Here is a 14,931-nt window from a genome sequence, read left to right on the forward strand (position 1 = left end):
GAAGGACAGAACCGGACACCTCCATCCCTAATGTACGCTCATCGGTCACGCTGCAAGATGCCAGCCTTGACGTCCTAATCAGATTCAGCAGGAAGGTGACCAAAAGGTGGAGGTAATTTTAAAAAACAGTATCCACTCTTCTGCTTCTGGCCAAGGGAATTTCCCTCACCGTCCACGACTGGAAAACCGGACAAGATACACGAAACAACTATTTTTGGCCTCTGGACAACAGACGTCCTGGGACTGTTCCCCTGCGAGGAGGGACTGAAGTGCAGTACACCCCACGACTGCCCCGAGTCTGCCTGCAGGAAGCCGCCCGGCCCGTTGCAGCAAGGGATCCAGGCTCCAGCGGTTCCCCGGAGTCTCGGAGTCTCGGAGACTGGGACGCGAGTTTGGTGGTTGCAGTTTGTGGGGAGAGTTCCACGAGGGGCGGAGCTACTAAGCAGGAGGTTGGAGGAGATGTGAGAAGCAGCTCTGAGGATGAGCAGAGGGGGCCCCGACTCTGCTCAGCACAGTCCAGATGGGGTGAGGTCCACAGGCCGGGAAGGAACCCCCAGAAGTGTGGGTCAGACAAGCCTTGGAACTCCACAAGGCTCAGCATAACCCGCTTCTCTACAGCCAGGGTGCAGAGAGCTCTTCACAGCCAGGGCCAACGCCGAGGAGGGTCGTCGGTGGGGATCGTCTTGCTGCTGTGGATACATAGATGCTAGCGTAAAGGCTAATCTGACCTGTCCTAACAAACACTGAAAGAAAGTCGGAAAGGCTCAAACCAATCACAAGTAGTTTAACCACATGCCAGAATCAAATCCTATACTCCTTAAAGGAATGTAACAGAATCCAGGACCCCAAAATGCCCAGCCAAAAACTACCAGGCATACTAAGCATCAAGAATATATGACCCCCAGGCTCAGTCGGTTGAGCCTCTGACTTCGGCTCAGGTCAGGATCTCTCCGTTCGTGAGTTCGAGCCCCACGTCGGGCTCTGTGCTGACAGCTCGGGGCCTGGAGCCTGCTTCGGATTCTGCATCCCCCTCTCTCTTTCTGTCCCTCCCCTGCTCGCACTTTGTCTTTCTCTCTCAAAAATAAATAAACATTTAAAAAATTGTTAATTAAATAAATTAGAAAAAAAGAATATTATGACCCACAGCCAGAAGGAAAATAGATCAACAGGAACAGACGGCAGAGACGATGAAATTAGCAGATGTGCACGTTTAATCGTCTCATGTGAACATGCTCTGTATGCTCAAGGCTGTGGAGGGGAAAAGACACAGTGAGAAGAAGATACAAGGAACTTCTAGAGGTACAAAACGTAAAATCTCTGTATTAAAAACACACTGGACATATTAACCACAGGTTAGACACTGCAGAAGGGAAGGTCCGTGCACTGGAAGCAACCACCCAACAGGCAGCACAGGAAGGAGAGAGGCTGCGACCAAGGCCGAGTCTTCAGTGACCCGTGTGACACACACCAGGCAGTTTAGGGTCTACACATGCGGGGCCCAGAAAGATGGAGGGGCTGCAGGGGCACAGAAAAAGATCGAGGAAATAACAGCCACGTATTTTCTAAGTTGGATGAAAATTAAAACCCACGTATCCAGGAGAAGCGTGAAGAAAATCACACAAAGCACATCGTAATCAAATTGCTGAGAACAAGTAACAGAGAAAATCTGAAATGCAGCCCGAGGACAAAGACCGGACACAGGACAAAGAGAAACAAGAATGGTAAAGACTTCTCATCAGAAGCGGCGCCAGCCTCGAGACAGCGGGCCGTCCCCCTAGCGGTGTACACACAGGAAAACCATCTCTCAAACATGAAGCAAAGACCTGTCAGACAGCAAAAACAGAGAATTCAGCACCGGCGTATCTGATCTATAAGAAATGGGTTTTTTTTTTTAAGTCTATTTATTTAGTTTGAAAGAGGTGGGGAGGGGCAGAGAAGGGGAGAGAGGTCTGGGGGAAGAGAGAGAATCCCAAGCGGGCTCTGCGGGGTCAGCATGGAGCCCGACCCAGGGCTCAAACTCATGAACCGCAAGATCATGACCCGAGCCGAAACCGAGAGTCAGATGTTTAAGCGACTGAGCCACGTAGGCACCCCGCCTGCCACCCATTTTAAAAAATAAAGTTTTATTGGAACACAGCCATGCCCATTCATTCATGTATGTCTATGGCTGGCTGCTTTTGCATTACACTGGCAAGTTGAATATCTGTGGTCGCATGGCTCTTAAAGCCAAAAATACTAGTATGTGGTGCTTCACAGGAAAAGCTTGCACACTCTGCTTTAAGCTATTAAGGTCATACATTTATTTCTATAAATGCTACAAAGCCCAAAACATACTTTTATTTTTTGTGTTAAAATTATCTTTGAAGAGATTAAAAAGAAGAGAAGTATTTTACAATTATACCTTGGAGATACTGTGGGTTCAGTTCCAGACCACTACAATAACATGGATATGGCAATAAAGGGAGTCAAATGAATTTTCTGGTTTCCCAGTGCCTATAAAAGTTATGTTAACATTACACTGCAGTCTATTAAGTGTGTAACAGCATCACATCTAAGAAAATATACACACCTTGATGAAAAACTACTTTGCTAGGGGTGCCTGGGGGGTTCAGTCGGTTAAGCATCTGACTTTGGCTCAGGTCATGATCTCGCAGTTTGTAGGTTCGAGCCCCACGTCGGGCTCTGTGCTGACAGCTCAGAGCCTGGAGCCTGCTTCAGATTATTTGTCTCCCTCTCTCTCTGTCTCTCCCCTGCTCACGCTCTGTCTCTCTCTCTCTCAAAAATAAATAAACATTAAAAATATTTTTTAAAAAACCTACTTTGCTGAAAAATGGTAACCATCATCTGAGCTTTTAGTGAGTTATAACCACTGATCACAGATCACCATAACAAATATAATCTCAATTTAAAATTTTGAGGGGCGCCTGGGTGGCGCAGTCGGTTAAGCGTCCGACTTCAGCCAGGTCACGATCTCGCGGTCCGTGAGTTCGAGCCCCGCGTCAGGCTCTGGGCCGATGGCTCGGAGCCTGGAGCCTGTTTCCGATTCTGTGTCTCCCTCTCTCTCTGCCCCTCCCCCGTTCATGCTCTGTCTCTCTCTGTCCCAAAAATAAATAAATGTTGAAAAAAAAAAAAAAATTTAAAATTTTGAAGTACTGCAAACTTACCAAAATGTGGCACAGAGACATAAAGTGAACAAATGCGATTAGAAAAATGGCCCCAGGGACTTGCTTGGTGCAGGGTTGCTACAAACCTTCAATTTGTAAAGAACACAGTATCAGTGAAGCCCAGTAAAACGAGGTATGCTTGTACATTTACCCACATAGTTAGCGTTTCCAGAGCCCTTCATTCATTTGTGTAGATCCGGATGTTCATCTGGTACCATTTTTCTTTAGTCTAAGGAATTTCCTTTAACATTTCTGCCTGTGCAGACCCTGCTTGGGATTCTCTCTCTCTCCCTCTCTCTCTGCCTCTCCCCCCTCAAAATAAATAAACTTAAAAAAAATAAATAAAACAGTGGTGGAAATAAAACAGAATCCTAAAAATACTCAATCCAGAAGGCAGGAAAAGAAGAAAAAAAGGAGTAAGAAATACATGGAACGAGTCACAACCACCAGCACGACGGCAGGTTTGATCATACTGCTAGTTCTGTTAACATGTGACATGGGTACACACACCACTTAAAAAGCAGATGTTGTAAAACTGAATTGAAAAGCAAGACCCGACTAGATACTGTCTACAAGAAACCTACTATAAATATAAAGACACAGATAATTTGAAAGTAGTGGAGTGGGTTTCTGGTTTGGGGTAAGATGGAGTAAGCATGCTGAGCCCTGTTTCTCCCGCTGGATGCAGCCATAAATCCTGGACAGAACGCGTGGAGCAGCTCTCTGAGGACTCGGAAAAATAAATAGTAGCAGGCGGACTGGGGAAGAGGACCAAGCTTCGAAGCACCACAGAACCAGCGGTGAATTTACCATTTCTTTCCTCTGGTGCCTCCCCTGCCTGGACTCAAAGCATCTCCCAGGCCACAAGTGAGCATCAGATGGACAGAAAGAGCTCCAGGAGTAGGCACTAGTCGGGCACGAGAAGCAGGGCCAACAACAGCAGCAATGGGCGGGGGCGGGTCCCTCAGGGGTCCAAACTGACAGGAGGAAACTTCCTCTCCACCTGGAGGTCCTATGACTCCACAAGGATGGGCAACTTCCATTGCTTTTCTTTTTCTCTGTCCACCCACCACTTGGCCCAGACTTGAGAGCGCACTCACAGGATGGAAGTAGCAGAATGGGGTCAATAAAAGCCCCAGATTTCTTGCCAGAGGACTCAGGGGTCGCCCCAGAGCACTGGGAACTATGGGGAGATTGCAGAGAGGGGGATCTGGGTTCAGCAACCCCATAATCGCTTCTGAATTCCAGAGCTCCTTAAGTTGGGCAATCCGATCGAAAATGTTAAAAACAATACCATTTATAATAGCTTCTCCCAAATTGAAAGACTTAGGCATAAATCTGACAAAACACGTACGGGACTTGTATGTTGAACACCACAAAATTCTGGTGAGAGAAACTGACGATCTAAGGAAATGGAGGGACATCCCATGTTCATGGATTGGGAGACTCAACATAGTAAATATGTCAGTCCTCCCCAAGGTGATCTATAGATTTAACATGATTCCAACCAAAGTCTCAGCAGAGTTTTGTAGCTATGCATAAGCTGGTCCTAAAATTTATATGAAAAGACAAAGGAATTAAGACAGCCAAAACAATTTTGGAAAAGAATAAATGTTGAAGAATCACACTACCTAGTGTTAAGACTTAACTATAAAGCTACAGTGATTAGGACCCTGTGGTATTGGCAAAGGGATTGACACATACATCCCTGGAATGGAAGACAGGATCCAGAAGAAGACCCACACATATATGGCCAAGTTTTTTAAAAGGTATGAAAGCAATTCAGTGGAGAAAGGATTATCTTTTCAACACATGGTATCGGAACAATTAGACATTCTTGTGCAAAAAATGAACTTCAGCTTCAACCTCACACCTTATACAAGATTAGGTCAGAATGAATCATAGACCTGAATGGAAAACCTGAAACCATTATAATCCTAGAAGAAAACATAGGACGAAAATCTCTGTGACCTAGGGCTAGATGAAGGTTCTTAGGTAAGACAGCAAAAGCGTATCCCAGCAGAGAAAGGCAGAAACAGTGGTCTTCATCAGAATGAAACACACTTCTCTGTGAAAGACACGGTCCAGAGAATGAGGAGACAAGCTGCATGCTTCAAAAAGTCCTGTCTGACAAAGGAGTGGTGTCTGGAACACATAAAGAACTCTCCATGCTCAACTGTGACCAAACAGCCAACCAATCACAAAATGGGCAAAAGACCTGAACAAGACATTTAACCATAAAGGATGCCCAGAAGGCAAAGAAGCGCATGAACAAACGTGGTGATCTGTCATTATCATTAGCCATTGGTGAATTGCAAATTAAAGCCACGATGAGGTACCACCACAAAGCTATCAGAATGGCTACGAGAAAAAGTGCTGACTGGTGAGGACACAGAACTATAGGAACTCCTGCATATGTTGGATGGTGATGCCAAATGATTTAGCCACTGTGGAAACAGCCTCGCAGTGTTTCATAAAGTTAAACGTGCACTTATAATATGACCCAGCAATCCCATTCCTAGCTATTAACCCTAAAGAAATAACAACTATGTTCACACAAAATACACAAATGTTCATAGCGTGTCTATTTATAATCACAAAAACCTAGGAATCCAAATGTCCTTCCCCGTTCATGGAATACATGATTGCTGATCATACAACTGAGACAGATCTTGGAGGCCTGATGATGAGTGAAAGATGCCAGTCTCAAAAGATCACATACTGTTCATACGTAATCTTCCACTTCTCTCATTCTTAGACAAAACTGTGGTGATGAACAAATCAGTAGTTGCCAGGGGCTCAGGAAGGGAGGGAGTCTGTGACCCTGAAAAGATAGAACAAGGAAGCACTTGAGATGACGGAGTGCTCAGTGTCCTCATTGTGGTGGGGGCAACACAGATCTGTACATGTGTTAAAAGTCTACATCGAGCAAAAGCCAACTGTACCATATGTTACTTAAAAGATAAATTCTGAACCACATGAAGCAATCAAACATCTAAACAACGAAAAGGAACAGGTTGGCAAACACTGATTGAGAGAAGCTGGAGTGGCTATCTCCATATCAAACAGATTAAACTCTAGAGTAAGGAACACTGCCAGAGACAGATGGCTCTTTTATGCCTAAGGTGTCAACCCATCAAAAAGGCAGAGCATCTGTAATGTACTTGCACCCGTGAACACTGAACACATATCAGGACAAAGGAAGCGAAAGCAAGGAGAAATAGATAGATCCATAACTACCGGGGTGGCTCCAGTACACCACTCTCAGTGATTCACAGAAATCAGTATGGACCTCAAAGATGTGAATAGCACCGTCGGACCACCTGACCTAAGTGACATTTACAAACCCCCACATCCTTTCCAAGTGCTCATGGAGCACTCACTATGACAGACCATCCCGTAGGACACAAAATAAATCTCACCCCATAATCCAGCAATCGCACTACTAGGTATTTGCCCAAAGGATACAAAAATGCTGATTGGAAGGGGCACATGTACCCCAATGTTTATAGCGGCACTATCAACAATATCCAAGCTATGGAGAGAGCCCAAATGTCCATCGACTGATGACTAGGTAAAGAAGATACGGTATATGTAGACAATGGAATATTACTCAGCCATCAAAAAGAAGGAAATTTTGCCATTTGCAAAGACATGGATGGAGCGAGAGTGTATTGCGCTAAGTGAAATAAGTCAATCAGAGAAAGACAAATACCAAGTGATTTCACTCATCTGGAATTTAAGAAACAAAACAGATGAATGTACAGGAAGAGGGGGGGGAAGAGAAGAGAGGGAAACAAACCACAACAGACTCTTAACGATAGAGAACAAACTGAGGGCTGATGGAAGGAGATGAGTGGGGAGTGGGCTAGATGGCAGATGGGTACTAAGGAGGGCACTTGAATAAGCACTGGGTGTTGTATGCAAGGGATGAATCACTAGGTTCTACTCCTGAAACAAATATTGCACTGCTTGTCAACTAAAATTTAAACAAAAATTAAAAAAAAATAAAGTTCAGTCAGTTGGAAAGGACTGTGTTCTCTGATTACAGTAGTTAAACTAGAAATCAACAAAAACTGTATGTGGAAAATCCCAACCATGTTACTAACAGAAATGTGTGATTAGAAACATTTGTTTAGAGCCTCTGGCCTTAGCTGTGCACACCATGGGGCGCTTACTCTTGCTTCCCCTTCTGCTCCCCACAGAGGGGGCTCAGACGGTGACAAGCAGCTAGAAAGCAGTTTCCAGAAAGCGAGCCTCAGACTCAAATCCCACTTGCACTGAGACCTGAGCACTGTGGGGCCCGAGCAAGGAGGCCCTTGGCCTCACTCTCCACCCCACCCCACCCCGCCCCGTGCTCTCTGTGTGGCCTCTGGTGACCTCTGTCTTTCTTGCAGGAAGCCACCCAGTGCCCGACCCCTGCCTCTCAGCCCCTTGCCAGAACGGGGGCACCTGTGTGGATGCAGAGGAGGGCTACGTGTGCGAGTGCCCCCAGGGCTTCACTGGCCTCGACTGCAGGGAGAGTGAGTCTGGGCTGGGGCTGCCGGGGCTGTGGTTCAGGGCAAGGTCCTCCTGTGGTAGTGTATGCAGGGAGTCAGGTAAGTGTGCATGCAAACACCCACGAGGGGGTGGGGGGAGGGAAAGAGAGAGAGGGAGGGAGGGAGAGAGAGAGAGAGAGAGAGAGAGAGAGAGAGAGTGTGTGTACACAGCAGCACTCATGGGAACAGGGGAGGGTCAGGCGTAGGAGGGGGTCAGGCGCAGGGGAGGGTCAGGAGCAGGGGGAGTCAAGTGCAGGGGTGGGTCAGGCTTAGGAGAGAGTCAGTTGCACAGGTGTGTCAGGTGCAGGGGAGGGTCAGGCGCAGGAGGGAGTCAGGTGCAGGAGAGGGTCAGGCTCAGGGGAGGGTGAGGTGCAGGGGAGGGGGGAGGGTCAAGAGCAGGAGGGAGTCAGGTGCAGGGGAGGGTCAGGCTTAGGAGAGAGTCAGGTGCACAGGTGTTGTCAGGCGCAGGGGAGGCTCAGGCGCAGGAGGGAGGCAGGTGCAGGAGCGGGTCAGGCGCAGGGGGAGTCAAGTGCAGGGGTGGGTCAGGCTTAGGAGAGAGTCAGTTGCCCAGGTGTGGCAGGCGCAGGAGGGAGTCAGGTGCAGGAGAGGGTCAGGCTCAGGGGAGGGTGAGGTGCAGGGGAGGGGGGAGGGTCAAGAGCAGGAGGGAGTCAGGCGCAGGGGAGGGTCAGGCTTAGGAGAGAGTCAGGTGCACAGGTGTTGTCAGGTGCAGGGGAGGCTCAGGCGCAGGAGGGAGGCAGGTGCAGGGGAGGCCTCTGCCTTCCAGCACTCCCACATCGGAGGCTCTTCCCTCCCTTTGTCTACGGCAGGAACCCCTGAGCACTGTGGGTGCCGCAATGGTGGCAGATGCCTAGAGGCCAACACCACCCTCTGCCAGTGTCCCCCAGGGTTCTTTGGGCTCCTCTGTGAATTTGGTAAGTGCCCAGGGCTGTGGCGGGGGCACCCCTTCCGCCTTGCCCCTAAAAGTCCCCCAAACCGGAGGATAGGTGGTGGCTTGGGTCTGGGCCCACAGCATAGACCCAGACCCTTAACCAGGGGTCCCATGATCCCCCGCTCCCACCCCAGGGTGTGGGGCTGGCCACCTGCTCCTTCCCAAGGACTCCAAGTCCCCAGGGAAACACACGGGCCTCTTCCTTCCCTGCAGAAGTCACAGCCACGCCCTGCAACATGAACACGCAGTGCCCGGACGGGGGCTACTGCATGGAGTACGGGGGGAGCTACCTCTGTGTCTGCCACACTGACCACAACGTCAGCCACTGTGAGCTGGGGGCGGGGCTACCGGCGGCGGGGGGGGGGTGGGGTGGTGGTGTTAGGAGGAGGAGTGGGGGCACAGCAAGCCGAGGCCACCAGAGGCCCTGTGTGTGACGCCACCCCCTACCGTGTCACCTTCTGTAGTCTGGGCCAGGCGTCCACCCCTCCACCACAGAAGTTCACAGCTGGAAAGTCATGTCTACATGCTTGCGAGCTCTTCCCTGAGCCCCTGGCTCGGCTATGAAAATCCTTCACACGAGCCTAATTCAGTATGTGTGATTAAATACTTACTCCTGTGTGTGTGTTGGTATACAGAGAAGTCATGGCTTACGTACGTAACGTATAATTACACGTGATGACGATGGTGGTGCTCGTATAGTAACATCTACGTACCACAACTCGTCCTAGCTCATACAAGAGGTAGGATGAATTCTGGAAAATTTGAGAATAAAAGAATTTCCAGGGAAGGGCCTTAGAGCCTGGTGTAAAGAATTAAGATCCCCCACCCCACAATCCCACAAATTGTATATTTTAAGTGGCCTCGGTTCCAGCTGGGAAGTCAGGGTGACCACCCTCTGTCCCCCCAGCACTGCCATCACCCTGTGACTCGGACCCCTGCTTCAACGGAGGCTCCTGTGACGCCCATGAGGACTCCTACACTTGCGAGTGCCCCCGAGGGTTCCATGGCAGGCACTGCGAGAAAGGTGGGGAGGGCAGGGATAGGAGGGCAGGGGAGGGGTGGAAGGGCAGGGTGAGGAGGAAAGGGGAGGGGCCGGAGGGCAGGGGATAGGAGGGCGGGGGGGGGGGGGGGGGCTGGAGGGCAGGGGATAGGAGGGTGGGGAAGGGGCCGGAGGGCAGGACAAGGCACAGAGGCCCTGCTCGCCCTGAATCATCTTGGTCACTCACGCTCAGTGTTTCATGCCAGCACCATCTCCCCACCCAAGTGTTGCTTATTTGGTTCGTAGTTCTACTCCGTGGCCTCCTGGCCACTCCCTTGGTTTTCCTCGGAATAGGCTTCATTTCCTGCTCGGCATTTTTTTGAATGGATTTTAGAATCCTTGATTTTTTAATTTAATTAGGATTTTATTAAATCTAACTTAACCTGGGAAATGTCAACATTTAGCCACTTAAGAGCGCATAAGAACACATAAGAGTTGTATAAGAACGTGGTGGGTGGGGCACCTGGGTGGTTCAGTCGGTTGAGTGTGGGACTCTTGATTTCGGCTCATGATCTCACCGTTCATGAGTTCAAGCCCCATGTTGGGCTCTGTGCTGGCGGCACGGAGCCTGCTTGGGATCCTCTCTGGCCCTCTCCCCTGCTCGTTCTCTCTCTCCCTCACAATAAACAAACAAAAAAGAACATGGCAGGCATCGCTGTCCTCGCCCGTGCCCAACCTGGACTGTCCTTTCCGTGCAGGCAGAAGCCAAGCTCGGGGCTGTACAGCGGCACCCCTCGGTCAGAGCCGGGCCGGCCCGGGGCCTCTGTCCCGGTGCTCAGTGCCTGGGCCACACACAGCCCTCTGGGCCTCCTGCTGCCCTCAACTGTCCGAACAGAGGCCTCGGTGGCTTTACCTGGAAGTCTCTTCCGCTCTCAAGGGGGCCCCGAGGGCAGGTCCTTGCCACTCTGACCCAGGGAACCCCCACAGCTTTGGCCTCCCCTGTAGGAGGAGGGGGGAATTTCCAAAGAGAAGCCCCCGGGCTCAGCCCTCTGCACGTGCGGTTGAGGTCCTGTGCCTTTGACAAAGGCGCCCCAAAGGGGGGTTGCGGGGTGGCTGCTCTCAGCGGTGGGGTGGCTGGAATCTGGGCATGCAGCTATGAGGCCGTGCAAGGTGTGGGGTGGTGGGAAGAGAAGGGCTGAGTGCAGCGGGCAGGCCCCCTTCCTGCTGCACACTTTTCCCAAAAAAGTGAGGGAAGCTGAGGCTCTGACTCCTCCCGGGGCCTGTGAAGGTGCCACTCCTCAGGGTGGAGGGACCGACGTGCCATTCGATTCACATCCGTAAATCGTGGACGCCTCAAGCGCAGGCATGGGCATGTGGGCCCCTCGGGGCCCTGGGAAGCTGTCGGGACCCAGAGAACATGCGTCCGTGCCAGAGCAGGCACAGAAAACAAAAACCAAAATGGACTGCTGTGATTCAGGCCTATCTCAAGAAGTGAGCAAAACTCACACCTAGAGGAACGAGAAAAGGAGGAGCAAATAAAGCCCACAGCCAGCAGCAGAAGAGAAATCATAAAGATTAGAGCGGAAGTAAACGATATAGAAACAAACAAAACAGCAGAACAGATCAATGAAACCAAGAGCCGGTTCTCTGAAAGAATAAACAAAGTTAATAAACCCCTGTCCAGACTGGACCCAGATAGATAAACCCATGAATGAAAGGGGAGAGATTACAACCAACACCACAGAAATACAAACAATTATAAGAGAATACTATGAAAAATCATATGCCAACAAACTGGGCAATCTGGAAGAAATGGACAAATTCCTAGAAACTCACAACTACTAAAACTCAAACAAGAAGAAATGGAGTATTTGAACAGGCCCATAACCAGCAAAGAAACTGAATCTATAATCAAAAATCTCCAAACAAACAAACAAAAAATCTCCAAACAAACAAAAGTCCTGGGCTAGATGGCTTCCCAGGGAATTTTACTAGACATTTAAATTATTTTAATGTGTATTTATTTTTGAGAGGGAGAAGGAGACACAGGATCTGAAGCAGGCTCCAGGCTCTGAGCTGTCAGCACAGAGCCAGACATGGGCTCAAACCCACAAACCACGAGATCATGACCTGAGCCGAAGTCGGATACTTAACCAACTGACCCACCCAGCCGTCCCACTAACAGACACTTAAAGAAGAATTAATACCTACTCTTCACAAACTGTTCCAAAAAATACAAATGGAAGGAAAGCCTCCAAACTCATTCCACGAAGCCAGTATTACCTTGATTCCAAAACCAAAGACTCCACTAAAAAGGAGAATTATAGGCCAATATTTCTGATGACCATGGATGCAAAAATTCTCAACAAGATACTCGCAAACTGAATTTAACAGTACATTAAAAGAATTATTCACCATGATCAAATGGGATTTATTCCTGGGCTGCAGCGTTGGTGCAATATCTACAAATTATCATGTTGGTGCAACATGATACACCACGTTAATAAAAGAAAGGATGAGAACCCTATGATCCTGTCAATAGATGCAGAAAAAGCATCTGACAAAACATAGCCTCCATTCTTGATAAAAACTCTCAACAAGGTAGGGAGAGAAGGAATATACCTCAAACACCATAAAGGCTACATACAAAAGACCCACAGATAATATCATCCTCAGTGGGGAACAACTGAGAGCCTTTCCCCTACCGTCAGGAACAAGACAGGGTTGTCCAGTCTCACCATTACTATTTAACATTGTACTGGAAAGCTTCGCCTCAGCAATCAGACAACAGAAAGAAACAAAAGGCATCCAAATCAGCAAGGAAGAAATCAAACTTTCACTATTTTGCAGATGACATGATACTCTATGTAGAAAACTCGAAAGACTATCAAAAAATTGCTAGAACTAATACATGAATTCAGCAAAGTTGCAGGATATAAAATCGACAGACAGAGATTGGTTGCGCTTCTATACATCAATTAGCAAAGCAGCAGAAAAAGAAATCATGAAATTGATCCTATTTATAATTGCATTAAAACCAATTAGACACATAGGAGTAAACCTAACCGAGAAGGTAAAAGATCCATACCCTGAAAACTATAGGACACTTATGAAAGGAATTGAAGAAGACACAAAGAAATGGGAACGTAGTCCATGCTTATGGATTAGAAGAACAAACATTGTTAAAATGTCTATACTACCCAAAGCAATCTACACATTTAATGCAATCCCTGTCAAAATACCCTCAGCATTTTTTGCAGAGCTAGAACAAACAATCCTAAAATTTGCATGGAACCAAAAGGGCCGAATAGGCAAAGCAATTCTGAAAAAGAAAAACAAAACTAGAAGCATTATAATTGCTGTATTACAAAGCTGTAGTCATCAAGACAGTATGGTACTGGCATAAAAACAGACACACAGATCAATGGAACAGAGTATGGATCCACAACTGTATGGTCAACTCATCTTCGACAAAGCAGGAAAGAATATCCAATGGGAAAAAGACAGTCTCTTCAACAAATGGTGTTGGGAAAACTGGACAGTGACACACAGAAGAATGAAACTGGACCACTTTTTTACACCATACACAAAAATAAATTCAAAGTGGATGAAAGACCTAAATGTGAGACAGAAAACCATCAAAATCCTAGAGGAGAACACAGGCAGCAACCTCTTTGACCTTGGCCAGAGCAACTTCTTGCTAGGCACATCACCAGAGACAAGGGAAACAAAAGGAAACATGAACTGTTGGAACCTGGTCAAGATAAACAGCTTCTGCACAGCAAAGGAAACAGTCAACAAAACTAAAAGGCAGCCTATGGAATGGGGGAATATATTTACAAATGACATATCTGATAAAGGGTTAATATCCAAAATCCATAAAGAACTTCAAACTCAACACCCAAAAAACAACCCAGTTAAGAAATGGGCAGAAGACATGAACAGACACTTTCCCAAAGAAGACATCCGGATGGCCAACAGACACGTGAAAAGATGCTCAACATCACTCATCGTCAGGGAAATACAAATCTAAACCACAATGAGATACCACCTCACACCTGTAAGAATGGCTAAAATTAACAACACAAGAAACAACAGGTGTTGGTGAGGATGCAGCGAAAGGGAAACCCTCTTGCACTGCTGGTGGGAACGCAAACTGGTGCAGCCACTCTGGAAAACAATGTGGAGGTTCCTCAAAAAACTACAACTAGAACTACCCTACAACCTAGCAATTACACTATTAGGTACTTACCCAAAGGATACACGAATACGAATTTGAAGGAGTGCATGCACCCCAATGTTTTATAGCAGCATTATCAACATTAGCCGATACAAAGAATCGAACTATAGAAAGAATGCAAATGTCCATTGACAAACGGATGAAGAACATGTGATACATATACACCTACACAATAGAACATTACCCAGCCATCAAAAAGAATGAAATCTTGCCCTTTGCAACAATGTGGATGGATCTAGATGGTATTATGCTAAGTGAAATAAGTCAATCAGAGAAAGACAAATATCATATGCTTTCAATCCTATGTGGAATTTTAGAAACAGATGAACACAGGGGAAGTGGGGGGAAGAGAAAAGAGGGAAATAAACCATAAGAGACCCTTTTTTTTTTGCAATATAATTTATTGTCAAATTGGCTAGCATACAGCGTGTAAAGTGTGCTCTTGGTTTTTGGGGTAGATTCCCGTGGTTCATCGCTTACACACAACACCCGGTGCTCATCCCAACAAGTGCCCCCCTCGATGCCCATCACCCATCTCCCCTCTCCCCCACCCCCCCCCCATCCACCCTCAGTCTGTTCTCTGTATTTAAGAGTCAACCATAAGAGACTCTTAACGATAGAGAACAGACTGAGGGTTACGGAGGAGGAGGGTGGGGGAGGGGCTAGATGGCTGACGGGCATTAGGAGACCACTTGGGATGAGTCCTGGATGTGGTACGAAGGGATGAATCACTGAATTCCCCTCATGAAACCAATATTGCACTGTATCCTAACTAACTAAAACTTAAATTAAAAAAAAAAAGAAATTAAAAAAAAATGGACCGCTGTGGATCCCAGTGTCGGGTCACCTGCAACCGGGCTCCTTGCTGGCTGTCGCTCACCTGCCGTGCAGGAAGCAGGGCTGCAGTGTCTGCTGCACTGTGGGGCCAGATCCGCACCAGGAAGGGCCCAGTGGGCCCCAGAACCTGGGCAGAAAGAGAGGAAGGGTGGGCAGGGGGCCCCCAAGGGCCTGGGCCTTCTGGGCCCCTCGGGCCCGCAGGCCAAGGAGAGGTGAGCAGGGTC

The 14,931-nt window shown here is 48.0% G+C and overlaps 1 protein-coding gene across 1 annotated transcript in view; it reads left to right on the forward strand.

Moving 5' to 3' along the window:
* Nucleotides 1–14,931, forward strand: part of SNED1 (sushi, nidogen and EGF like domains 1) — an 87,027-nt gene that overhangs the window by 34,429 nt on the left and 37,667 nt on the right. Inside the window, exons 9-12 of the mRNA XM_030327595.1 lie at nt 7,562–7,687; nt 8,530–8,634; nt 8,865–8,978; nt 9,559–9,675. Of these exons, the coding sequence (XP_030183455.1) occupies nt 7,562–7,687; nt 8,530–8,634; nt 8,865–8,978; nt 9,559–9,675 (462 nt within the window). The remainder of the gene's footprint in view (nt 1–7,561; nt 7,688–8,529; nt 8,635–8,864; nt 8,979–9,558; nt 9,676–14,931) is intronic.

The sequence above is a fragment of the Lynx canadensis genome, chromosome C1 (assembly GCF_007474595.2).
Source record: "Lynx canadensis isolate LIC74 chromosome C1, mLynCan4.pri.v2, whole genome shotgun sequence".
NCBI classification, from domain to species: Eukaryota; Metazoa; Chordata; class Mammalia; order Carnivora; family Felidae; genus Lynx; species Lynx canadensis.